The sequence below is a fragment of the Lissotriton helveticus genome, chromosome 11 (assembly GCF_964261635.1).
Source record: "Lissotriton helveticus chromosome 11, aLisHel1.1, whole genome shotgun sequence".
NCBI classification, from domain to species: domain Eukaryota; kingdom Metazoa; phylum Chordata; class Amphibia; order Caudata; family Salamandridae; genus Lissotriton; species Lissotriton helveticus.
The window spans coordinates 128,063,665-128,090,963 of NC_136072.1; the positions used below are offsets into that span (position 1 = coordinate 128,063,665).

At 42.6% G+C, this 27,299-nt stretch overlaps 1 protein-coding gene across 1 annotated transcript in view; it reads right to left on the reverse strand.

Moving 5' to 3' along the window:
• LOC144792049 (histidine-rich glycoprotein-like) overlaps positions 1-27,299 on the reverse strand; it is a 102,066-nt gene that overhangs the window by 69,171 nt on the left and 5,596 nt on the right. The window contains exons 3-5 of the mRNA XM_078666911.1: positions 15,392-15,479; positions 13,115-13,278; positions 10,767-10,874 (exon numbers count right to left, since the gene is read on the reverse strand). Of these exons, the coding sequence (XP_078523037.1) occupies positions 10,767-10,874; positions 13,115-13,278; positions 15,392-15,479 (360 nt within the window). The remainder of the gene's footprint in view (positions 1-10,766; positions 10,875-13,114; positions 13,279-15,391; positions 15,480-27,299) is intronic.

Genomic DNA, 27,299 nt, shown 5'->3' on the forward strand with positions numbered 1-27,299 from the left:
ATTCCTGCACACTTCACTCGCTGACAGTCCACTCTGCGATTTGAAACACTTTTTAATTGAAAAATGAATCCTTTCTGTACAAACGAAACTTGAATTACACAAACAAAAAAAGTTCTAAAGTTATACTTATATCTTAAATGTAAAATGTATGCACCACCTTCAAATTACCATAATTTGTGCACCTCCGAACACAGTGTTGTCAAATCACTAGCTAGACTACATTAAATATTAGTCACATCTTTATGATGCACTGCTTATACCCTGTCATATTAGATCATTTGTAAAATTTGAAATGATATAATTTACAACACAACATCTTTTGTGACAACCCTGTGCATATTGGAGTGGCGAGTTATAGTTCATGTTGTAAATATTTGAGTTAATAGCTATCTAGTATGTGATAACCACAGTCAAGTCAAGTCAAGTCTATTAATTTATATAGCGCGCTACATACCCAGAGGGTCTCAAGGCGCTGGAGGAAGGGTGGGGAATTACATGTCGAATATCCAGGTTTTAAGTTGCTTTCTGAATGCTAGGTGGTTCTGAGTGAGGCGAAGGTGAATGGGAAGTGAGTTCCAGGTTTTAGCCGCCAGGTAGGAGAAAGATCTTCCTCCCATGGTGGTTTTGTTGATGCGAGGTATAGCAGCAAGGGCTTGGTTGGAAGAGCGTAGCTGGCGGGAGGGGGTGTAGAAGGAAAGTCGTGTGTTGAGGCATTCGGGTCCAAGTTCATAAAGTGCTTTGTGTGCGTGGGTTAGGAGGCGGAATGTTATCCTCTTATTGACGGGGAGCCAGTGGAGGTTTTTCAGGTGACCAGAAATGTGGTCTTTACGCGGGATGTCTAGTATGAGTCTGGCTGATGCGTTCTGGATGCGTTTTTTCTGAAGTTTTGCGGTGGTACCGGCGTATAGGGTGTTTCCGTAGTCCAAGCGGCTTGTAACCAGTGCATGGGTGACCGTTTTCCTAGTTTCGGTGGGGATCCAGCGAAATGTTTTTTTGAGCATGCGAAGAATGTTAAAGCAAGATGATGAAACGGCGTTGACTTGTCTGGTCATCGAGAGTGAGGAGTCCAGGATGACGCCCAGGTTTCGTGCGTGGTCCGTCGGGATAGGTGCTTTTCCAAGGGCCTCTGGCCACCAAGAGTCGTCCCAGGCGGAGGGGGAGGTACCTAAGATAAGGACTTCTGTTTTGTCTGAATTCAATTTCAGACGGCTGTGCTTCATCCACTCGGCTACTTCTTTCATTCCTTCATGTAGGTTGGTTTTGGCTGTGTTAGGGTCTTTGGTGAGTGAGAGGATCAGTTGAGTGTCATCGGCGTAGGAGATGATGTTGAGGTTGTGTTGGCGTGCGATAGCCGCGAGGGGGCTCATGTATACGTTGAAGAGGGTGGGGCTGAGTGAAGATCCTTGTGGCACGCTGCACATGACTTCAGTGGCTTCTGACTTGAATGGTGGGAGGCGGACTCTCTGAGTTCTTCCGGCAAGGAACGAGGTGATCCATTCCAGTGCTTTTCCTTGGATTCCGATGTTTCTGAGGCAATGTAACAGGGTGCTATGACAGACTGTGTCGAAGGCTGCGGAGAGGTCGAGGAGGATGAGGGTGACTGTGTCTCCAATGTCCAGTAGAGTTCGAATGTCGTCTGTTGCTGCGATGAGTGCGGTTTCAGTGCTGTGTTTGGCTCGGAAGCCGGACTGTGAGGAGTCGAGGGATTTGTTGGTTTCGAGGAAGGCGGCTGGTTGTTGACAGCTTTCTCGATGACTTTGGCCGGGAATGGAAGGAGCGAGATGGGGCGGTAGTTTTTGAGTTCGGTGGGGTCTGCTGTGGGTTTTTTCAGAAGGGCGCTGAGTTCGGCGTGTTTCCAGCTTTCCGGGAAGGTGGCGGAGTTGAGGGAGCAGTTGATGACGTCTCGGAGGTGTGGTGCTATGATGGAGTCTGCTTTGTTGAAGATGTGGTGAGGGCATGGGTCTGTTGGGGATCCTGAGTGGATTGAGTTCATCAGGCGGATGGTATCCTCAGTGGAGATTGGGTTCCAGTCATTAAGGATGTTCAAGGGGGGTGAAGGTACGGTAGAAGGTTGGGTGGGTTGGTCTCCGGGTTGGTTGTCGAAGCTGTTGTGGATGTCTGCTATTTTGTCATGGAAGAACGAAGCTAGGGAGTTGCAAAGGGTTTGAGAGGGAGTGATGTCGTTGGAGTTGGCAGTAGGGTTGGTGAACTCTTTGACGATGTTGAATAATTCCTTGCTGTTGTGGGCGTTGTTGTCTAGTCTGTCTTTGAATGCGGCTTTCTTGGCGGTCCGGATCAGTTGGTGGTGTATGCGGGTGGCGTTTTTGAAGGCGTCCCTGGTGCTGGTGTTTGGGTCTATTTTCCAGGCCTTCTCAAGGGAGCGACAGAGTTTCTTGGATTTCTTAAGATCATCGTTGAACCAGGGGGCGTTTTTGCTGCCTAGTTTGATTTGACGTTTTTTCAGAGGTGCTAGGTTGTCAGCGCTGTTGGTTAGCCATTGAGTGAGGTTAATGGCTGCTTGGTTGGGGTTCGAGGAGTGGGCAGGGTGTTTTGAAGAAGCAATGAGGAGATCTGGTCGATGGTGATTTTGTTCCAGTTTCTTCGCAGAGTAGGTTGAGGATGGTTGTGGGTTGTGGTCTTTTTGTAGGCAAAGTGAACGCAGCTGTGATCCGTCCAATGGAGAAATGTGGTGTGACTGAAGGAGATCTGTTTGCTGGAGGTGAAGATAGGGTCGAGTGTGTGACCTGCGTAGTGAGTGGGGGTATTGACAAGTTGTTTGAGTCCGAGGGTGGCGAGATTGTCCAGAAGGGTGGTGGCGTTGCTGTCGTTGCTCTTTTCCAGGTGGAAATTGAGGTCTCCCATTAGAATGTAGTCCTCGGAGGGGAGGGCGTGTGGGGTGATAAAGTCAGTGATGTCTTCACTGAATTGTGAACGGGGTCCTGGTGGTCTGTAGAGGAGGGTGCCTCTGAGTGTGGTCTTGGGATCGGTGTGGATCTGGAAGTGAAGGTGTTCGGCGCTAGCGAGGTTGACGTCTGAGCTGGTTGAAATGCGGATGGAATTCTTATGGACGATAGCGATGCCTCCTCCTGTTTGGTCGGTGCGGTCTTTTTGGATGATTTTGTAGCCTTCCGGGATGGCAATGGTGATGTCTGGGGCTGAGGAGGCGTTCATCCATGTTTCTGTTAGGAAGGCGACGTCCGGAGAGATGGTGTCTAGTAGATTCCAAAGGTCGATGGCATGTCTGTGGACCGAGCGGGTGTTGAGCAGGATGCATTCTAGGTGGTTGGGGTCAGATCTCTCTTTGGTGTGAGTGGATGGGGAGTTGGTCTTGGTGCCATCATACTTGCAGGAGTTGCATGTGAAGGGTCCATGGGTGTGTCCAGGAGCGACTTGGGCGCAGTTGGGGAGACGGCCGGGGTTTAGGGCTATGAGGGTGGAGGCGTCGTATGTAATGCGGGTGGGGTGGGTGGGGCGAGAGCCAGGGGGTCTGGCGCTGGGCGCGGTCCAGGCGCGGACGGGCGCAGACGGGCTTACCTTTGGCGCACCTTCGGCGCGCATAGGGCGCGACCGCTGCGCGTGAACGCTGCGCGTAAATGCTACTGTCATATGTGGATGGTGGAAGGGGAGGGGCGAGGGAGGGTCAGCTGGGAAGGCGGGAGCGGGGTGGAGACTCGGGCAGGGCGACACAACAACAACAACAACAGCAAAATGGCCGGCAGCGCGAGAAGGGCCAAGCAGCCAAAGCAATGCAAGATGTGCACCAGACACAAAACGAAATGGCAGCCAAGGCAGCACAGGTACGATGGTACAAGCAGCCAACCAGCAGACGAGGTGGTTCAGCTCCAATGAGGCACAGAGGTCAAAACGATCCTGCTATGTGAATGAGATGAACAAACAACAGCGATGCATTCCAATCATAGCGTTCCTGCAATGCGCGTTAAACAATTAAATAAATAAATGCGCGTTAAGTAAAAATAGAAGCGGTGTGTTCAGGCAGCTGATGAGATCAACGATACCAGGCTGTGAGGGGAGGCAGGTCGGGGAGCAGCGTGGAGGAGCGACCGCGTCTGTTGAACACAGGACGGTCACAGCGCAATCTTCAAAGCGTGGGCCTGATAGTATTAGTGGGAGGGAGGGTCAGCTGGGAAGGTGGGAGCGGGGTGGAGACTCGGGCAGGGCGACACAACAACAACAACAGCAGCAAAATGGCCGGCAGCGCGAGAAGGACCAAGCAGCCAAAGCAATGCAAGATGTGCACCAGACACAAAACAAAATGGCAGCCAAGGCAGCACAGGTACGATGGTACAAGCAGCCAACCAGCAGACGAGGTGGTTCAGCTCCAATGAGGCACAGAGGTCAAAACGATCCTGCTATGTGAATGAGATGAACAAACAACAGCGATGCATTCAAATCACAGCGTTCCTGCAATGCGCGTTAAACAATTAAATAAATAAATGCGCGTTAAGTAAAAATAGAAGCGGTGTGTTCAGGCAGCTGATGAGATCAACGATACCAGGCTGTGAGGGGAGGCAGGTCGGGGAGCAGCGTGGAGGAGCGACCGCGTCTGTTGAACACAGGATGGTCACAGTGAGTTATAACCAAAATATCCTATTGCTTCACGATGAGAAACATTATTTAGAGACAAAAAAATTGGCACACAGTATATTAGAGAAATCCAAACATCTTTTTTAAATAGTTAAACTTTAGAGCTTGTGGAAAACATAAGTATATATGTACTTCTTTAGCACTCACAGGGCCCGATGTAGGTAATTCAGATTTACCGACTCTTAAATACCGAATCATACCGAATCGGTATTTAAGAGTCGGTAAATCTGAAGCTGGCAGATGTAGGTAATAAATTACCAAATCTGTACGAGTTGGTATTTACCGAATCGGTAAATACCGAATCGCTATTTCCCATTGATTCCTATGGGCCTTCAAGCCCACAGGAATCAATGGGAAATACCCGAATCCTGCAAGGGTGCAGGGGGTGTCACTTTGATACCCTCTAGCACCCCAAGTACAGGCTTGTGTGTCATGTGGCACACATACATGCCCTAAGAGCATGTATGTGTGTCAGATGGCACAGGTGTCCATGCACAGAAGTGCATGTACACCTGTATTCGGTATTTTACCACCCAATAGGATTGGGTGGTAAAATACCGAATTCTGAAGGCCTGTAGCACTGTAAACAGTGCTACCTACATCTGGAATTTACCGAATCGGTAAAATTACCGATTCGGTATTTTACAGAATCGGTAAATTTGACGATTCGGTAAATTTACCGATTGTGTAAAATATTGGCCCCTACATCTCAATCACCAAATACCGGTCGGTAACGGCCGAATTCGGCCGTTACGGACCGGTATTTGGTGACCTACATCGGGCCCACAATGTATTATGTTTCATCTTATGCATAAACACTGTAGTATAATATGACACGTTGTAAAAGAAGAAAAGAGACTGAATAAAATTTGGAGCCCTTGAAGTAGAATGAATTTTGTGCCATATTTTATCCCAAGTTCAAGTTCAAGTTCAAACTCCTCCCCCCATGCCTACAAATCCCTTCACAACATCTGACCCAGATACCTCAACAGGAGACTATCCTTCCACTTACCCAAGAGGAACCTCCGCTCCGCCGACCTCGCCATGGCTGAGACCCCTGCATCCCCAGACACAGAACCAGCGCAAGAGCTTTCTCCTACATCGCAGCCAAGACGTGGAACGAGCTCCCTGTGAACATCAGACGCTCCCTGACCCTGCACACGTTCAGGAAAGACCTCAAGTCCTGGCTCTTCAACTGACTCCGCAACTGCCCCCAGCACCTTGAGACCCTCACAAGCACCCTGCTTGGTTGATTGATTGTTTGATTGATTGAAGTAGATAAAGAGACGGTCAAGTCTGTTTCCAACGCTTCCCAAAATGCCTCAGTCACAGTTTTATTTACAAGGATTACGTTTTAAGATTGAAACATCCTGAGTGGACTTCTGCTGGTGTTTATTTGGGGGAGAAAATGAGTTTTTTATAGTGAATAAAATAATTTACGGATCACATATTTGTATTTGAGGTCTGTCATAGAGATTATACATTCATCTTCCTTAAATTGAAAGACTAAGATAATTTTCTTTAACTTCCAAAGATTCCCCAAAAATTCCCCTTACCATATCTTTTAATCCATTTGTAATACCAAATAGAATTATTTTTGAAGTGGTCTAGGGATTAAATACATTTGTCAATTAATAGGTTTAATTAGGGAACATGAGTGGTATAATGTTAATGGTTTCCAAAACTTTGGAAGATTGGGATATTAAGATGATGTGTTTGTGTGAATAGGGAGATGTAAAAAAGTGTTCAAAGCAAAACCCCAATTTAATACTAATTATGTCTGGATCAAGAATATAAGATATTATGTGTTTGAACCTGTATGCAGTGTCATACTTGGCACAACCTAGAAAATTGATTCTCCAATTTGATTGGGGTGTTTTAAAGTTTATTAAGAGATATTCTTGCTTTCTTATTAATACATAAAAATCTAAAAATTCAACTTGGAGCACTCAAAAGAGTTTTACGAAGAGTAAGATCATCATTTTGATTGTGTTTAAATGTTTCCACCAAGAGGGACTCAAAGGGAACCATTTTTCAATGAAACATTTAACTTTCAACAGTACCTCATTATGGTTGATAATTATTGAATTCATCACTGAATTGCTATGCCAAATTCCTGGCATTAAGTTTTGATAAAGTTCCACAATAAATAATTTTTCTAAAAAGATCCATTATATAAACAGACAAGGCTTCAAATGTATCAACAATTAGGGCCACATGTACGACCATTTTTTGCGACCACAAACTGATATTCGGGCCATTTGTGATCATTAAAAAGGGTTGTAGAAGTATCAACCCTATTTTGTGAGTTGGTAAACTGTTACTGACTCGCAAAATAGGGTTTTCAAGTTGCTATTAGGAAGGGGTGTGCCAATGGCTTTGGACCAAGGCGGCCCCACCAAGCATATGGATGCCCCTGGACCGCCGTGCCACTGTCAGGGAATCAGAAAAGGGGGTGGTGATGGACAGAGCATCTGAGTTAAACAGAACACTCATACCCAGTCAAAAGATCAGGGCTTGATCCATCACTGTTTTTTTAGCTCACTGCACCATCCCAGTTCAGAACCTGGCTACATGCAAATTAGTCTGTCCCTGGCCCAGTGCATCATGGGAACAGGGCAGTCCAAACTACCAAGCCAATTCTTTACTGGAAAGGAAACAAGCTTCCGGGGACCGGTTTCTGGCATTGCAGCCGTCTTCGGCCCGGCTTGCTTGAATCCTAATGGTGCAGTGAGCAAGGGACTCACATCTGAGCATACCCTGCCACTCCTATAGTGGCCAAAACGATTCAGAAAAGGGGGTGGTGATGGACAGCTTGTTTCCTTTCCAGTAAAGAATTGGCTTGGTAGTTTGGTCTGCCCTGTTCCCATGATGCACTGGGCCAGGGACAGACTAATTTGCATGTAGCCAGGTTCAGAACTGGGATGGTGCAGTGAGCTAAAAAACGGTGATGGATCAAGCCCTGATCCTTTGACTGGGTATGAGTGTTCTGTTTAACTCAGATGGTCTGTCCATCACCACCCCCTTTTCTGAATCGTTTTGGCCACTATAGGAGTGGCAGGGTATGCTCAGACATGAGTCCCTTGCTCACTGCACCATCAGGATTCAAGCAAGCCGGGCCGAAGACGGCTGCAATGCCAGAAATCGGTCCCCGGAAGCTTGTTTCCTTTCCAGTAAAGAATTGGCTTGGTAGTTTGGTCTGCCCTGTTCCCATGATGCACTGGGCCAGGGACAGACTAATTTGCATGTAGCCAGGTTCTGAACTGGGATGGTGCAGTGAGCTAAAAAACGGTGATGGATCAAGCCCTGATCCTTTGACTGGGTATGAGTGTTCTGTTTAACTCAGATGCTCTGTCCATCACCACCACCTTTTCTGAACTGTCAGGGAATGGCAGTTCCCAGGCTGAGTCGGGGGTCCCAGAGTGTCACGACTACTAAGGTCATAATGACCGTCACCATTGCCCCACCACAAGTCTGGCGGTCCTCGGACCACCAGACTCATAATCAGGCCCTTAGGGTGCAACAGGGAAACGGCTAGGGCGCTCGACCTCGGACCTGGAGGAACTGGGTTCGAGTCTCGGTAACGACGCCAAAACCTCCTGTGATTCTGGGCAAATCACTTAATCTCCCCGTGCCTAAAAATGTAAGTAACTGGAAAATGTAAAAAAATGTAACGTAACTGGAAAAATATGTAAAGCGCTCTGATACCTGATTCGGTTCGGGTCTAGTTCGCGCTATATAAAACTCTGCAAAAAAAAAAGAAATCAGTTCAGATTGTCTAGCACCTCACTGCATGGCTGAATTTTCGGTGTTCTAATATCAGAGCCCTTACTCTCAATTGAAGTTGGGAAGAAGGGCAGAGGAATGTAGGCTACTGCGGTCTAGCTGTCCTTGTAAAAAGAAACTGTGGACTGAGCATTAACCCTTAACTTCTGATCATCAGATTTGAGACTGAGAGTGAAATATAAAATGTTGAATGAGGAAGAATGGAGCTTCACTTTCTGTAACTCCTAACACTCCAAACCTTCAGCTGTGTTGCTGAGATGAGAGGGGATAGTAAGAATTGGAATACAAGGGGCATGTGAATGCTCCCAATCTTCTTTTGACCCCCTTCCCACCCTTGCAATAAAAGGCAACCAAGAGCTGGATACTGTGGGCCTAATTCACAAAGGTAAACTTAGACCAAAAGTCTAAGTTTGCGAGTTTCAGTATTCTCAAAGTTAAGTTACGAGTAGTATCTCTACATCCACACTCGTGGTGGAGTTTCCACACTCTGGGAGGAATCTCCACACTCAGGGTGGAGTTCTGCCCCGAGTGTCGAGAATCAACCCCAAGTGCGGACTTAAGATACTACTTGTAACTTACCTTTGTGAATACCAAAAGACTAAAACTTAGACTTTTGGTCTAAGTTTAACTTTGCGAATCGGCCCTGTGTGTTTATGTTGAGGCTTTGCCATAAAGTTGTAAACGTATGGTTGGCACTGGTAGGAAGTGAGGATGCATGACTCCAGTCACATATCAGAAAACCACATTAATTCAGGAGAACTGAATCAGACACAAAATAGTCCCTAGGTTGCAGGCACCTAAACTAAAATTGATAACAAAAAATTGACTTTATACTGATGGGGAAATGTTAAGTTTGGTAGAGAACTGCCACGCCACTTCTCCATTTCTGTTAGGCAAGTGGTGGTTCACCCTCTACATGATGCTTTGGTAATGCTTTTTCAGTGAAATAAAAAAAATGAAGGTTTCTCACATAAGGGTAATTTCTGCCTTTTGCGGCATAGTCTGCCATGCCGTACGTGGCAGACTCAATGAGAAAAAAATGAACATCTAAATAAGTGCACCATACAACATGTAGAGTCAGACAGCCTTGGCAGTGAATGGGCAACTGGCGTTGAATTTCTAATGGTAGAGCGAGCTGATCCCCTGCTGTCAGAAACCCAGTTGTTTCTGCATCTTTAACTCCGGTGGAGTAACCACAAGCGACAGACAACATCTTTTCTCATTACCACCAAACCGTAAGGGCCTGAGTCACAAGGGGCGCAGCACTGGTGGCGGAGGCCCCACATTTGTGGAGGAATCCCTGCACTCGGGGCAGAATCTCCACAATGAGTAGTCTCATTGCGGAGATTCCGCCCGTGTGCGCAGATTCCCCCACCACGACTGCATGGCATCCGCCATCTGTTTGGAGGCCTTTGTCAATCAGGCCCTAAGTGACTACCTCAGTCTTTATAGGCCAAGCTTTCATTCACTAGGCTAAAATATGCAACTTCAATTGTTACCAAGATTACTGAGAGCCAAATGAAGGATCTCTTTGTAGTTTATCCTCATGAAACTTTGGTTCCAGTTGTAGAGCTTTCGCTGGTAAGTGCAGCTCTCTAAACTGTGTGAATTTCTGCTTTGCAATCCAATAAATGGGCCACATAGTACGGATTGTATGGCCTGAATGTTTATACACTGTTCTGGCTCAATCATTAATACTTCATTGTTGTGAAGAATCAACCTGAAGCCCTCACAGCCGGAGGATCTACAAGGAGTCAAGTCAGTTTCACATTCGCAGGACTGCACTGAGCCAAAAAATACAAACCTGTTTAGCAAAGCACCTTTCAATGAGTGCTGTTTAGCATGCCTCAGTCCACAAAGAGATGAAGTAATACACAAAAACCAGTAGAAACACACAATGCAAATGAATTTCCTTACAGTAAATTAAAAAGGTAGCAATTCTGCTCACAGATCCCATTCTCCCACCAGAATGGATATGGTTTTTGCAATTAATTCCCAAAATCACATATTCCTGCCTTAAGAAGTGCCTGCTTTCTACCCAATCAATTGACAGTATACCATTGTGAATGATAAACAGCCCACGCGTAATCATTTTTAAGCTTCTCTGACATCATCCTAACGCTCACATACATTTTTTTTCAGGTACTGTTGGGTGGTCGCATTATATATTTGGCACCTCATAGATATATCAATCGTTTAAAAATAAACAGTAGTGAAAGGGTAAAATGTTACCAAACTTGATTATGGAAACTTCCTACAAATGTTGCCACCTATCCTAAAAGGGTTGCATATATTGTAATAGTATAAGATGCATTATACCATTGGTATAGATTAGCTATCATTTACAAGAACTGTATTTTGAATTCTGCACTTACAGCTTGTTCATCCTCCAGGAAGTGACAGTCAGTAACATGAGTTTCTGATTTAGAACAGTTTGTTTCCTTAATAACGAATTCCAAAAAATATGTTAGGCCATCCACCCTCTGAAATAGAACAAATGCATTTGTCAGTGATATTCAAATGATGGGAAACATCTAATGTAGCAGCTAAACTTTACAACTTTATTAATGCATAATGCCTGCAATGTGGGAAGCTGCACTTAGCCACGTTTTACATTTTGCATTAGTGAGCACATTTCCCTTGTTTCACTGTACAAAGATGGTTCCTATCCAACACCTATTATGGGAATGACCAGTAGAGCTGCTGTAGTGAAAGGCAAATGTTCATTGTAATTTGCAACCTCACGTTTAAGTTGAATATAACGATATCACATATCCTCCGTTGCTTCTCAAATTATGTGTTGCCAGAGAGATAACTCGGGGAGGTAAGTACAGACAAATTAATGTTAAAATAAGAATTAGTAACACTTCCTCCCTACAATACCCAGAAACTACAACACTGATGTGTCAACTGCTTTGGTAAAAACAAATCTTAATGTTTTGTTGTGTTTGGACAATTAAGAGTGCCAGCTTTGTACTAACTAGTTATCTTTAGAAGTACATTAAAAAAAGCCATTTTAACTTTCATTCTCAATGTGGTCTTTATAGCAGAGATAGCAAATGTTTTCTTCCTCTTTTAATAAGGAATACACTTGTGGGTTCTCGTGACAAGTATATTTACCTACAACAGTACTGACTTCACAATATAAGCTACATTAAATTGTCAAGGTAAGTAGAAGCAGAAATGGAATATTAAATCTGTGTTTCCTTACATGTACCTGAGAATATAATGGTAGCTGATATTGTGAAGCAGATATTTGTGTGGATCTGTATTTTTGTGGATGATGTAGTGACATATAACAAATTTAATTTTTCTGGAAACTTAGTAACCTTGTTATTGGCAAAGGCCTTTCGGCTTCCTGTGGTACATGACATCTTCCTACTGTCAGATCTCTTGGATATTCTCGTAAAATTCATGACCTTGATCAGATGCTTAGTACAGTCAGGTCTGCCTGAATTAGCAAAATATACAATGAGTGAGCCCTCTCACTGTGTCCTTTCTCTAAATAATGAGAATGACAAAGCTGCTTCTATAATACCCGTTGAAGTAAAAACATAACATGCCTAGCCCAAGTTGTTTACTGCCAAACTATAAAGAAGAGACAAAACAGCAATGGATGGCAGTGGGGATGAGGGCTCCTTATTTTACTTGATTTATCTGAAGCCTTGGACACTATCCAGTGCTCATTTATTCTTTAGAAACTGATATAGCCCTTGGAAGTGGGCTGTATAGCTATCACTAATTATAAACAATTGATTCCAAGAGTCAAGGATGAGGACTTTCTCCATTTTGTTTATTCGACCATCATTTGGTCAAAAAGTTGGAGATCACTTTCTAGCAATTTCTTAAAAATAAACTCTACAAAGTCCTTAATTCCTCTTTGCAGGACCAATGTTTGGCTACAATGAGTGCTCAGTGCCCCAACTACATCGAGCACCATTGTGCGAAACCTGTGTCTTCCTGTTGATCATCTCTCCTCACCACCTTAAATTTGAGTAGTGTTAACAAACTCTTTACTTCAACACAAGCAAATTAAATACAAGTTGTTCTTGCTATTCCCCAAAGTGGCAGCTGCAACTGCATGTGCTTTCGCAGGGCTGCTTTAAGACAAATTCATTTATCTTTGAATGTTTGAGAAGGTTTTGCACAGATTACAGCACATTAAGATCAGTGCTGCACTTCTATTGGAAGTGAAGAAATATGACTACATTATACAAACTCTTTCTCAACCTCATTGGCCTGCTGTGGTTCAAGTCCCTCCAGTTTGTGCAAAGGACCTTCTGTGGCAGTGAACCAGTACTTTTGGAGGTCAAAATCTACAAATATTCATTTTTTTGCAGCTTGAGGCCCTCTGATCTCTAATCTGCTATCCCTTCTTTCGGTTTAGAGAGATCTGTGGTGACACGTTTGTATCTAAGCAGCCTGGAACAATCTACATTTAATTTTAATAGGTAAGAAACAGCATCTGTTTGTCTGTAGGGCTTTGAAAAATATTTTGTGATACCCACTTAATCGCCCCTATAGAGCTGTTATGGTTCTCACGTATGCCTGTTTCCATCGTAACGTACCGTGAGAATTTCACAGCTGTAGGTAGGTGTTTATGAATAGTATATAATAATAATAACTAAACAAATTATAATAAATCATGTAACTTAAAACAAGATAACAGTTCTTCAGCATGTATCAGCTTTTGATGTTTAGTGAGAAAACATTTTGAAATTACCTGTACGTATGTGAGTTCTATCATAAAATCCTTGTAGTAATGTGTGTTATTACTATCTTTGTTGTATTTTGCAACCATGATATCAGCTACTGATTGGTAGGAAGGCGCATCTTCGCCAGGAGTGGGGCAGTCTGGACACATGGAGGATGGTGAAGGTTGATGAACTGTGAAGGTGAAAAAAGCAATTGTTTTTTTTCTGAGCTGCAGTTCACATGCTACATTATGCCAACGTTGTGTTGGCTTTACATTAAATGCATTTCTCGTGCATGGATCATTCTACAATGACAGAAATGTAAAGATATAGCAGTCACCTGAGTCCCATGATAAGTTACTTCACATCATATTTAAAACCCTCATACAAACCTCCAAAGGCAATTCAGAAGCTGCAGCAAATACACTTTTGAAAATGGCGCAAAAGCTCAGCCAAAGGCTTTTTAGTTTTATCAACAAAGTTGGAAGTCAAATCAAATATGGAGCCGAGCTGCAGGGATTTGACAAGACAAGTGTGTATGTAGATCACTGTGAGAAGAGATTCTGGAAATATCTGCTCAAACTGCACATAAGCTTCCCTACAGCAGTGTTGTAATCAGACATCAGCTACTCTTCCATTGAACCCAAATGTCAGATGGCTACCATGAAGTATGAGTTCAAAAGGCTAAGTTTAAAGAACACCAACCTTGTGGACCAAGCTTGGAAAGAACATTTTTCAATGCAGTCAAAATCCATGTGATTCAATGGGAGGACAAGAAAGCTGAGAGGCTGGGTTTATCCCCTGATAACATGTAAGAAGTGAAATGCCACTGTCAGCAAGCCATTCATGAGTTTAAAGTACCATCACAAAATCAAAGCTTTAGGAAATTTGCAACTGAGTTGCTACACCGGCAAATGTGATCGATCCCCGAATACTTAATAATAGCTAAGAGGGCATGCCTGCTATTGAAAACAACCAAGATTAGAAGAAACTCAGCAGGTTCAGACAAATGCTTCTGTGGTAAAAGAGAGGACATGGAACATTGTCTTCTGTTCTGCAAACTCTACGACAAGATCAAGGCCACTACAATAACCAAGATACTACACAAAGAACAGTTTGATAGTACAGTAGGTGAAATATTTTATCTGCTAAGTGACAGTGGCATAACAAAATTTGAGGGGGGCCCCCTTGCAAGGTGCATGGAGGGGGTCCCTTGATCTTACGGGCTATGAAACAAAATAACTGGCCTATATTTAAGACTATGGGGTTAATTATGATGTCGTTCGGAAAGGCTCCAAACGGCATCCGTTTTGGTCAAATCCGATTCAGAAGCCTTGTTTCCGACCGACTCTGACACATTTCCAGATGACCGAATATGATGTCTGGAAACCATTAGAACTGTCCGACTCGGCTCCGAACGGCATCCGGAGTAACAGAGTTAGTCGGAGCCGACTCGTACAGGACTATGGGTAAATGTTTCAGAACGAGTGATTAGGATGTTAGATTCAGACAGCCTTTCCTAATTCGTTGTTCCGACACAGATCGGCTGTCGGAATCTGACTTTGGGAGCCCATAGCAGGCCCCCCTTGACTCGTGCCGGAATCTGACTTGGGGGCTTGTAGCAGGCCTCCTTCACCCGGGGAACTCCAAATCGGACCCTTTGGGGTACCCATGGCCCCCCCCCGCTTTCCATGCATGCACAGTATGCCACAGGCAGCAAGGTTTTCCCCAACCACCCCTTTTTTCATTGGGAGCCTGTTTTCTCGTTCGGAACACAGGCTCCTATTGAAGTCAATGGGAGTCCGATCAAACGGTGTTCAGACACATCGTAATTGGTCGGACTCACCATAGACGAGTCGTTCGGAAAGTATTACGAAACCGATTTGGTCAGACTGCTTTCCAAACGACATCGTAATCGGCCCCTAAGCTGGGACATTCATGTAAAAAGCCATGCCAACTAACAAGAACTTTTAGTGTTAAGGCATTTCTATAAGGTTATACACTGTGTTTAGCATAGTTTAATTCTTTTATGCATTAGATTGATACAAAAAGATAGATCCTTTTTATATCATATTGCATTTTAGGTTTCCATTTAAAATTTTAATTTTATTTATCTGCATGTGTGAAAGGCAGCAATGCTTTGTACTGTGGGGCGAAAGCACTTTAAGAAACTCAAATTCAAATTAAACATCATAATTACTGTTTATTGATATATCAGGCCTTTTTTAAGCCACTTCCTTCAAAATGGGGATCAATGTCAATCACATACATACAGACGACATCTTAAAATGGAAACAGCACCGTACCTGGATTGAGGATACAGTTATAACCGTACAGTTTGACTCTCCTCAAAGGCAAACTCAGATAGAGGATAGCTTTACACTGTCCATAAATCTGAAAATGAAGGTTTGGCAAGTTAGATGTAAAACAAAAATATTTGTTTCAATTTTAAACAGCTTTATGTTATTTAGGTTTAAGTATATACTAAAATACAAAACGTAACCTATGTTGGCATATGTCAAAGGAAACTTTATTCAGTCATTCCTAACCATAAAGTGCATTTCTTATATTAAAATATACGTTCTTACACTGTATAACATTTCATTTTCGAAAATACAATGCATCTTAACAGTTCATTAAAATTGATAGGAACAAGACCCTTATCCCAGGATAAGATTGACTAAAGATTATGATATAAAACTCCAGGAAGTTGTCATTTTTGTGTTCCTCTGCCTGGATCAGAGTCATGGGTCCTAGGGCTAACAACATTTTATCTGGGATCACAAGTGCAATGTAATTAAAGCCATGCAAGTCTGTCCCTCAGTTGTAATGTATATTGTGTGATGTTTATATAGTGTTTGATAAAACATTGGGTTCTATTTTTTCCCGGGGTTGGGCTGTCCTTATGTTAAAATTACGTGTGCAAATCTGCTTTTCAGAGAAGTTCATTTACCGGTGAAAGAAATGTTACTCCTCGACACGCCAGTTGGATGGATGCACAGCCCAGCCAGCTTATGACTGCTTGCAGGCCAGCAGGTCTGAATATTTAGTTCCAGGAAGATTGGTTTAAGGAGTGTCTTCCTTTGGACCATTGGGCACGTACACATAAGATGACTTATTGATTCCATTTCATAGTCACATAAACATCAGTTTAATTCTTGCTTCCTGCCCTTCCATGTTGGAAGCAGATCTTTTGAGTCATAAAACCAAGATGATGAAAATGCGCTGAGATATATTCTTGTGGCCTCAAATTGTTATACGAATGTATCACGGGCCAAGCATGCCGCCACTTCGCAAGGATTGCTTCATCTTGCAAAAGTGACACATTGTTTGCTGCGGCATAACTTAACCAAGTGAATGCTGCTTGGCCTATCTTGCTGTCCCATGCTTTGTGTATTTCCTGATCAACCAATGTTTTCCTTAAGTCACCCCATGAGTTGGCTTGGTTTTTTTCTCCATCTGAGTCTTTACCTCAACTCAACACCAATTATTCAGTGTTCCACTCTTAGAAGTGTGGAGTTTACAGTGCAGTTTGACAAAGGTGTTGATTCTTTGGAATTTCTGATTTTGAAGGCCAAATTTCAAATGCACCTAGGCTGGGGAGGATGTTTTGGGGAGAAACACTGTTTTGTACACCTTAGCTTGTAGCTCATTTAACATAGCTATCTCTTTGCTGTGACATACTTCCAGGCCATATGTCAGAGAAGGTAAGAGTTGGGCCACAATCAATGTCAGAAGCTTACTATGTGAAGGGCAACTCAATTTCCTTTTTAAGAGCTTGAAAGTAAATATAAAAGATCGGGCTTTTGCTTGCACAGACATAATATGATTTGTAATCTACAGATGGAACCCCAAAGTTATGCCCAAATACTTGTATGAATGGGCTGACGTGACCTGATAACCTTTGATAATCTACATATACGTCTTGTATTTGGAATCCACAAGACGTATCACTTTGGTTTTCCGCAGGTTCAGCTCCAACCTTTGTAGCTCGATGTAACTTGCCAAGGCGTTGATTACTCTTTGAAGGCCGATTGGGGTTTGACTCAGAACAACTATGTAATTTGTATATTGCAGACAGTTGATGTACTCATTAGCCAATTTGGGTGAATGGCTCTCTGCTTTTGTCAAAAAATTGTTCATGTTAGGCAGATACAAATTAAATAGACTTGGTGCCAGCACGCAACCTTGTTTCAGGCCATTATTGATTTTAATTTTTGAGGTCTATCTGCTGCTGTCTCCAAGTTTCCCCTATGCACAGGTATCGCTATATAATTCTATTGAGCGTTTTTTGTGGTATACCCCATGCTTTCAGTTTTGTCCAAAGGATGTCTTGCGGCACTTTTAAGATCTTTCAAGCAGGGAAACAACCAGGATTTCCTCCTTATTGCATTTTCCATTAAAATTGCCAATGTTGCTAGGTTTGTTATCATTCCCATCCTTGGCCTAAACCCTGTTTCGGTTTTTGAATTCAGGCATTTCGCCTCCACCCAGGTTTGGAGATCCTGTAAGATGCAAGAAGCACACAGTTTTGCTTCCACATCTATGAAGGCTAAAAGCCTATAATTTTCCGGCGATGTGTGGCTTCCATTTTTATATATTGGGTGGAAGATGTTCCCTTTCCAGGATTTCGGGATGGTATTCTATTGGTAGATTAAACTAAAAAGTGGTATTAAATACCTAACCCAGAAACCGGCGTCATGCTTGAATAATTCATTGAGGAGACCATTTGGTCGGGCTGCTCCCTCTGTCTTCAATTTTTTTATGTTTCCATCTAATTGTTTTATTTGATTTAAGCACTGTGTTGCTATTGGTCTGTGCGTAATTGAACGTATGTTGGCCTAATTTTTAGACATCAATATCTAGACATCCAGGTATAAGGGCCCGAATTTGCAAGTTTTTTTCGCTCTATATAGTTTTTACAGGCTGCAAATGGTGTTGTTTTTAAAAATGTGCAATGTAGTTTTAAAGATTTTGAAGTAATACTGTAATTATTGATTGAAATAACAGTTTTAATATAAGCAACTTGCTGACGTGATTCAAGCTACCTTTAGCTTGCGTTCCCTGTTTGCCCTTCAACAGAGCTAAAAGAAAATGCGTATTCTGAGGTACGCTTATCCTTATACAAGGGATATCACAAGTAAGTTCATTGTATTCTTGCATTTGTTAGGTCATGCTGCCAAGTACATATTAATAACCTATTATACTTCCTATCTCTGACATTGTAGACTTATATGTTTATGCTGACAGATCCTTTTATATGTTACCCACTAGGTACATTTTGGGTTAATATCCAAGAATCAGGAAGAGGAAGATTCATTCAGCTTGTGATTAATTTGATTGCTCAACCGACCTGGTAGCATTACTAGCACTTTAGGTTAACACCGCTTTGAAATATGTGGCGCTATAAGTTTTTATTGTAAATGTGAATTGTGTTTTTGAATTGATTAAATTGTGTTTTGACTTTGCTTTTTAAAACTTTCCTAAGAAATTTCTTGATTATTGTCAGGAAACATGCATAGTATTAAGAGGGTACAGTATCTGTTATTATTGCTCTACAGTGGCTTTTATATGTTGATTGGTTGACAGAAAATACTGTGTTAGCTGGAGTGCAATAATTAACATGTTTTTTTGGATGATGACATGCATTGTTTTAGTTAAATAATGGCTTTTAGTCTCTCAGTTGAATTATTGCAAGTACTGTGATACCCTAAGTATGGTGTGTCTTATTTTAGTGTGGTTTTGTCATGTATTTCCTTACTTGGATGTAATATTTAGTAACTATGTTGCATGGAAGCCAACATGTACTTTCTTAGCCAAGTGACACTGGTCACATATAATATATTAGTTTAGTGTATTCTTGTAATGCTAGTTAATGGATGTGGTTGCATTGAAATCTGTGTTGTGTTTGTATGTTGAAATATTAACTGGGTAGTGACATGCACAGTGTAATTTGGCCGAAGGCATACATTTTTTCACAGGCAGGATGTCACGGTCTTTATTAGGTTAAATATAGTATGAACGATGTTGACTAAGTGGCGGCGTGTACATAGGCGAATGGTGGCGTATTGTTTTATTATGCAATGGAAGGTGCAATTATGGATTATGTCATGTAGCGTCAGCCTGTAGTGGACTTGCTGGAGTAAATATAATACATGATAAATGGGCCCAGATTTATCAAGGTTTTGTGTCGCCCATGTGCCAGGCAAGGTGATGCAGGGCAATGCAAAACCTAGAATGAGATTTGCAATGCCACTGGGGCAGCGTAATTTATACACCACCCTTAGATGTCATAGAAATGCAATGATATACTCCCATTTGACATTATATTCACTGTGTGTCTTAACTTCATTAACATGTGTTAAACATTTTAATGTATTCATGAAACATTAACATTGTGGGACTGGAGATGTATACACTTGTGCACTAATGTTCAGTTTAAACATGTAAGCATGTATTCTTTATTCATCTTTAACATTTAAACGTCAAGTTATATTTGTACATGTAAATGTGCTCTTTTACTCATGTCTTACATTTAATCTTCAAGTTACATGAATGCATGTATGATCATGTATTTGAGTTCATACTAACTACTTAGTTAAATTAGCCTGACTACAGGCCTCAGTTGAAATGCATTTTGCTTTGCCAGTATGTTCTCTTTTTGGCCTTGCAGGTTAATTATCATGCTTTTCGTTAGATATAGAAAGGCTTATTGTCTGTATTAGACTACTGAAAGAGAGGCCTGGAGTGGAAACCTGGCAGTAATTGTAGAGATACAATGGTCCTCAAGTACCAGGATGGCAAGATTTCCAAGGTTGAGAACTGCTGTCCCAGTTTGATGTGTTGGGAAACTGAAGCAATTTTGCAGATGCATTCGAGTAATGGGTTGATTGGTTACTGGTGGTGTGAATGGAGATAAGGTCATTTCTGAATCTCCTGTTACTTTAAAATTGGGTTCTCCCAGTTGGCTGTAGGGGAGATACGCTTTAGACTTGGAGAGGTACAGACCTCTCTGCTTGCCCTATTCTTGCAAGTTTGAAGCTTTATGCTAAACATTTATTTCTTCTTCCCAAGACTTCTACTGAGGTCTGATCATGCTGACACTTTCTATGCTCCCTTAATAGTAACCCTTAAAAGATGACCCAATATCTGACTTCTGTTTAAAAGAGAGAGTGGAAGTTCCTTTATGAAACACCTGTTTTCCTTAATCTGTTTTTTATTGTTGTGGTTATCACAATTCAGTATTTCATTCTATTGTGCCACAACCTATTGAGACATATCAGTTTACTTATTGTATTTCTGCATTTATTGAACTTACTTGTAATTTGCATGCACTCTGGATTGATTGGTGATCCAAAATAAAACCCTTTAACCATAGTTGGCGATTCCTAATCCTTATTGTGGAATCACATTGACTTCACAAATTAGAAATGTATTGTTGATGTCTTCTCCCTTTTAATGCTTCATGTCAACTAACAAAGGTCCATACAACCAATGGAGAAAAATCTTTAACAACTTGACTGAGAGATTACATTGTAAGGCCCAGCGCTCTTTCAGATGGTAGGATGTCGGATGGTTTGGTGCTGAAGCAAAGCAGAATTAGAGTATCCCCTGTAGAAATTCTAGGCTTGCCCAAACATGATCCTTGCCTTTAAAGCCCATGTCTCGATTAGGATGTTCAGTGGAGTTCCAGTGGTTCGGAAAATAGTTGTAACAGTGGAGTGAGTATTAATAGGGTTGTGTGTTGTAATTGTGTATGTCGAGCTTGCGAAATATTGTGAAGATTATGTGGTGTGATGCGATGATGTTTTTTTGTAGTTGCATAGATGTGAATGCATTTAAAGCTGAGCAGTTGATTATGTTATCGGGCCGGACGCTGCCTAAGATCCGGGGATGGATATATAAGTGTTGAATGCATTGTGTTGTAATTTGTGGTGCTGGTTGTGAGGTACCGTGGGCTGCACAATTGAGATAGGGACTTATACCTTTGTGTGAGAGTAAGGTGTGACTGGTGTAGTGCATCTTGCTACGCAAAGGAGCAGCTGCATCGATCTAGGTGATTCCCTGCTGGTCGAGGTTTCACTTGAGTGTGTGTCTGAGTAGGTTGGAAAGTGTTACTCTGAACCCTTTCTTGTATGATTGAACATTTTGAATTCTTTAGTGGAGCAGACAAAAGTTATTTTTTAAAATCACTTAGCGTTTTGTTTTATGTTTGCTTAGTGTTGAGAAAAATGTGCGCTTGTGAAAATTGTAAAGTAGGGTGAACCAATGCGAGGAGTGGGAAGTACGTCATAGGTGCTGTGCTGAGATTGGATGGTTGGTGTTAGTGTCGCGCTGCTAGTGGTTGACTACATCACAGAGTTCCATGCTGAGGTTTGTTGTTTGCGCTGAACAAGAATTTTGAGTAAAGAAATTATTTTCTGGTTTGAACGAAAATCCTATTTATGATTCCTGTTGAAAAATGAAATGTTTAAGGGCTATTTGAGATTTGATTAGGGGAGATATGCGAGTCCCTGTTTGAGAAGGAGAATGGGTGCTGCCAGAAGGCATGGTAGGTCATTATATGGCTATTAATGTGGGGCTCCACATATGCATTTCGCTGAGTCAATGGCATACGATCACTGAAAAAGAAGGTGCTGTGACATTTCCACACTATGGCACATTTAATTTGAGAACTATTGAAAATCTGAGAACGGTACTGTACAAGATAAAGCCGCCTCCTAGATCAACACAGTATGAGGCACTTAATGCCTGGGAGCATGCAGTTCATGTCAAAGAAAAAGAGAAGTATCAGGCTAGAGTGAGAAAGGCAGTAAGTAGCTGTGCTGAAGCTAGATGAGATGAGGAACCACAAAATTGGAGAGCTGACATAATTGAGGGAACTAGGTTATACCCTGCATTAATGAGGGAGGAACCTCAGAAAGAGAAAAAGGAGGATAAAGTAGAGAGTGTAGAGGGATCAGGTGAAGATAGTAATTCTAATGGTAACCTTCCAGATGTGTTATTGTCTACTCCTCCTCTTTCAGTTATTATGTGACCAAATGTGAATGGATAATGGTGTTGTTACCGGTGGAGACTCTGAGAGAACCCCAGCCCAAGTGAGTACAAGTCAGAACCCTATGGGAGAGAGTTCAGGGATTTGTGCCTCTGTTAACTTTATTGTTTCAAATGCCCCAAATGCAATACCTGTTCCAATTACTATTGGCCCTGCAGTTCCTTTATATAAACCTGAGTGGTCAGGAACCACAGGACATGCTTTGACTGTTTCTACCCGAGTAAATTCATCAACTGCTCTTCCTGTTGCCCCCGGATGGGGAGGCATGGAAAGAACTCCTTTGGTCCTGAATATGATGACTTCACCATATGTCGCTCTAGTACCATCACCAATGAATCAGACAGGACTTACTCCTGTAGAGAAACCAGCTCAGACGTCACAAAATGATCACCTGTCCATTTGGAATTCACCTCAGTGTATTTTTAGCAGTAGTCCTCTGGAAGGGGTAGTGTCCAATATGTTTGGAGTCCAAAATAGTGTAAAGTCATGAAAGTTGGATGACTTGATTACATTTTTCAATGGGTCTCCAAGAGAATGTGAGGGTTCAGGATTGAGCAGGGAACTCCAGTCTCAAGGAAGGGAGAATGCAGTGGATGTTGTCAAATTGAAATTAGAATTGGATGAGATTTCAGGAAATCTTTCCCAGAATTAGATACCTATCAAGAGAATAGATATATATATATATATATAATATATATATATATATATATATATATATATATATATATATATATATATATATATATATATATATATATATATATATATATATATATATATATATATATATATATGTGTGCAAATATGTTACTAAACGTGCAGGACTAGCTCATGATAAGCTGTCTGAATTAGCTGAAGTGTATGATGCAGGTGTAAGTAAAACCACATTCTTACAGAAAGTTACTGTGTATGTTTGATGAAAATGACATAACCAATTTGAGAACGTCAGGAAAGAAAATGCAAATGAGAGAATTAATTAGTAGCATTCGGAAATGGAGTGAATTAGACAAATGGGAAAGCAGATGGGCTAAGTAGAAAAACCCAAAGAAAGCAAAGGTTGCGCTACCTCGGTCTTTGATAGATGGAGATGGTGCTTCCAATTTCCCATTGGGAGAAGGGACTGGTGGACGTTATGTTCATGTGCCATGGAGTAGGAGTGATCTTGCCTCATTCACAAATGGTTTCCCCAAATTGAGAGATACGTCAGTGGAGTTGTACACCAAGGTATTGTGGGTAGATTTGAATACCCTTTTTCACACTTTGGTGTTGAGTGATTTGTGGGTAGGCTGTAAAGTTGCTATACAGTGACCAGAGAAAGAGACACAGAGAAATCTGATACCTCTTGCCCATCACCATTGGTTATAAAAAAGTATCAACAGTACCTTATTGAAATGGAAGATACCGGCGAAAGACTGATTGGTTTAAGATTGACAGAACAACTCAGGAGCCTAAAGAGACTGTGCATTCTTTTTATGAGTAATTGTTACAAATGTTTAAACACGGGAATGGAAAATCTTGAATCCAAATATATGGGCAGGTTTGTATCTTGGTTTGTGACAGGATTGAGGCATGATGTTTCAACAGCACATAGTTTGTTGACAGAAGAAGTCAATTGATGAGCTCTCGAGGTGTGCAAAATATTGCAGTGATGAATTGGAAATGAAACATAAGCGGTTGTAGGAGAAGCTGATGTTTGCACAATGGAAAGCAGCACAGAGAGGACGTCAAAGTCAACTGCATACAAGGAACGATGACAGGAGGGAAAGTCCTTCTTGTCATCCCTCGCATCAGACAAACCAGACTGGGAGCCAAATCATTCTCTCATCTTGCTCCCAAACTCTGGAATCAATTACCCCTGGATTTCCGCCTTTCCACTAACTACCTAGGCTTCAGGAAAAAATTAAAAACTCTGCTGTTCTAAAAACCCTGTCTGTACTACCTCTTCACGCCCGCAGCGCAGAGATACCCAATCTGGGGTGATTCAGGCGCTTTACAAATGACACAAATAAATAAATGTTAGTGCTTTGAAAGGTGTTTATCGGCAGGTAGTTCCTATGATGCAAGGTGGAACTGGTTCTCCACAACAAGGCAGAGGTTGTGGTGTCCCGATTGACCAGAGGTCCGATTGATGCAGAAAGGTTGCAGAAGTGTAGTCCATGTAATTATTGTAACGAGTTAGGGTAAAGGAAGTTGGAATGTCATCTTAATTCCAACAGAGTAATGAATGAGAATCAGGTGCAAGATTCAGGGTTTGCACAGACACAGGTTAACAACCTAGTACAGCCACAAAATTAACCCTGGGCGTAGTTTGCGAAGTAGCACTACACGTAGCTATGCAAAGTGCACTTCACACTACACGAGCTACGCGTAGCGCTACGCGAACTGCGTAGTGCGCTGTTCGCGATGATTGCACATTGCCGGATGCTTGTCCGCACTGTGCAATTATTGAAAACGGCATCTTGCACAGTGCGAGCTGTCGTTTTCTGCTGCTCGAGTAGATTTTTACTCAAGCGGCAGCTTTCTCAACGCGAACTGGTATTTTCTCATTGTGCGCGGTCGCGAGCATACGCGACCACTCGCAATGAGAAACCTGACCTCCCCGTGTTGAGAATCTCGCCGGGAGCTTTATTTTCCATGCTCGCGATCGCGCAAACTTCACAAACTACTTGAACGTAGCGTAGTTGTCCGCCCAGGGTTACACAAAATGTGGCTAGACAAAGGACACAAGGTCCTAATGTACGGCAAGTTCCTGCGATGCAAGTTCCTTAATTCCAATCATGTCCCAAATTTTGACTGGGGGAGCGGAGCTAGCCTCGAGCGATCCTAATGGGAGTTTAAAGGACTGGAGAATGCCTGAATTAAACCCACATAAAAACCCTGAACGTATTTTCAAGCGGGATACGCTGTGCCTGACCTCAAAATGGCGCCTGCCAGGGACATCCCACCGTAGAGGGATGATAACCCAGCTTCGAGTCCTGCTGTGCAAACTGGAAAAAGGCATAGCAGAGAAAAAGCAATCACAGCTGCAGAGTTACCGGTATCTACATATTTCTATAATCAGTGCTCTATAATGGGGGCACAGTGAGACCTGCTACTCAAGGAAAGGTCAGACTCTCAAATGGCACCCAGAACTAGTCAGCAATATCTCTGTGGGGCCTATAGAGGTCTAAAATCTGATGAAGATCAGGCTTCTACTCACAACTCCTCAGTTTCACTCCCACCATGAGGGCTGAAGGCAATGAACGATGGGCTGTCCCTCAACTATGCAAAACTTGAGACTTTGGAACTGTCCCTTGCTCCTCTCCTCATTATCCCATGGTACGGGATCAGACATATCCTTATGAGTTAGCCTCTGTAAAGGCTTGGCCACTAGGGAAAAGTTGGGTATCAACTGTCGACAGTAATCCATCATTGGCTAAAACATCCTCACTTCTCTCTAGGTGGTTAGCAGGTACATTTTCACAATCGCTGAGATTCTCTTGTGACACCTTCCTTGTTCCCATCCTAATGTGATCTCTTAGATATAGAAATTCCGTTGAAAATACAGCAACTTGCTCAGGAACACTTTATGTCCATTCAAAGCGAAGTGGTTTGTTAGACCTGTCAGCATAGAATGGTCTTCCCCCAGGCTTTTTGCCTGCTTGCTGATTGTTTTTGTTGTACTTAGGACTCTGAGCACTTTGCCACTGATGACCAGTGCTAAAGTGCATGCACTTCTCCCCTAAACATGGTAACATTAGTGTATCCATATTTGGTATGTTTAATTTACTTGTAAGTCCCTTGTAAAGCGGTGTAGCTTCTACCCAGGGCCTATAACTTAAATGCTACTAGTGGGCCTGTAGCACTGATTGTGCCTCCCACACATGTAGCCTTTCAAACCTTTCTCGGGTCTGCCACTGTGTATGCAGTTTACTGCCATTTTGATATGCCATTTAAAACTCATTGCCAAGTCTTAAACTCCCCACTTTATTACATATATGTCACCCCTAAGGTAACCCCTAAGTAACTCATAGGGCAGTGTGTAGTACAACTAAAAGGTAGGGCATCTACTTTTAAGTTTCGCATGTCCTGGTAGTGACAAATACCAACATTTGTTTTTCACTACTCTGAGGTCAACTCTCTTCACAGAATAACATTGGGAATTCCTTATTACACTTTTAAGATGTAATTCTTGATTTGAGAAGGAGTAGCTGTGTCATTTCTTTATCTTTGGCATGGTAATGAGAAATACTCTTTACTGGTAAAGTTGGATTTAACATTACTATTTTAGAAATGCCACTTTTAGAAAGTTATGCCAAAGGGGATGATGGACGGAGAGTTTGAGCAAATCAAACACCCACCCCCAGTCAACTGATCTGGGTTTAATCCATCATCATTCTTTAGCTCACTCCACCACCCCAGTTCAGACATGGCCAAATGCAAATCAGTCTGACCATGTGCCTCATGGGAACAGTCCAGCCCGAACTGCCAAGCCATGTCTTCCCTGGACCGGAAACAAGCATCCTTGGACCGGTTTCGGGTTCATAACCCTCATCAGCCAGGCTATCTTGAATCCAGTGGCAAAGTGAGCAAGGGACCCACGTCTGGGCATACCCTGCCAACTTAGGGTGAACAAAGCGATACCAAAGGGGATGATGAACGGAGCATTTGAGCAAATCAAACACCCACCCACAGTCAACTGATCTGGGTTTAATCCATCATCATTCTTTAGCTCACACCACCACCCCAGTTCAGACGTGGCCATACGCAAATCAGTCTGACCCTGTGCCTCATGGGAACAGTCCAGCCCGAACTGCCAAGCCATGTCTTCCCTGGACCGGAAACAAGCATCCTGGGACAGGTTTCGGGTTCATACCCCTCATCAGTCAGGCTATCTTGAATACAGTGGCAAAGTGAGCGAGTGGGACGGGTATGCTCAGACGTGAGTCCCGTGCTGTCCATGCCACTGGAAACAAGATATCCTGGCTGATTAGGGCTGAAAGCCTGAAGCCAGTCCTAGGATGCTTGTTTGTAGTCCAGGGAGGACCTGGCCTGGCAGTTTGGGTTGGACTGTTCCCATTAGGCGCATGGTCAAGACTGATTTGCATATGGCTGGGTCCAAACTGGAATGGCATGGTGAGCAAAAAAACTATGGATTTAGGTCCAGGTCTCTGTACTGG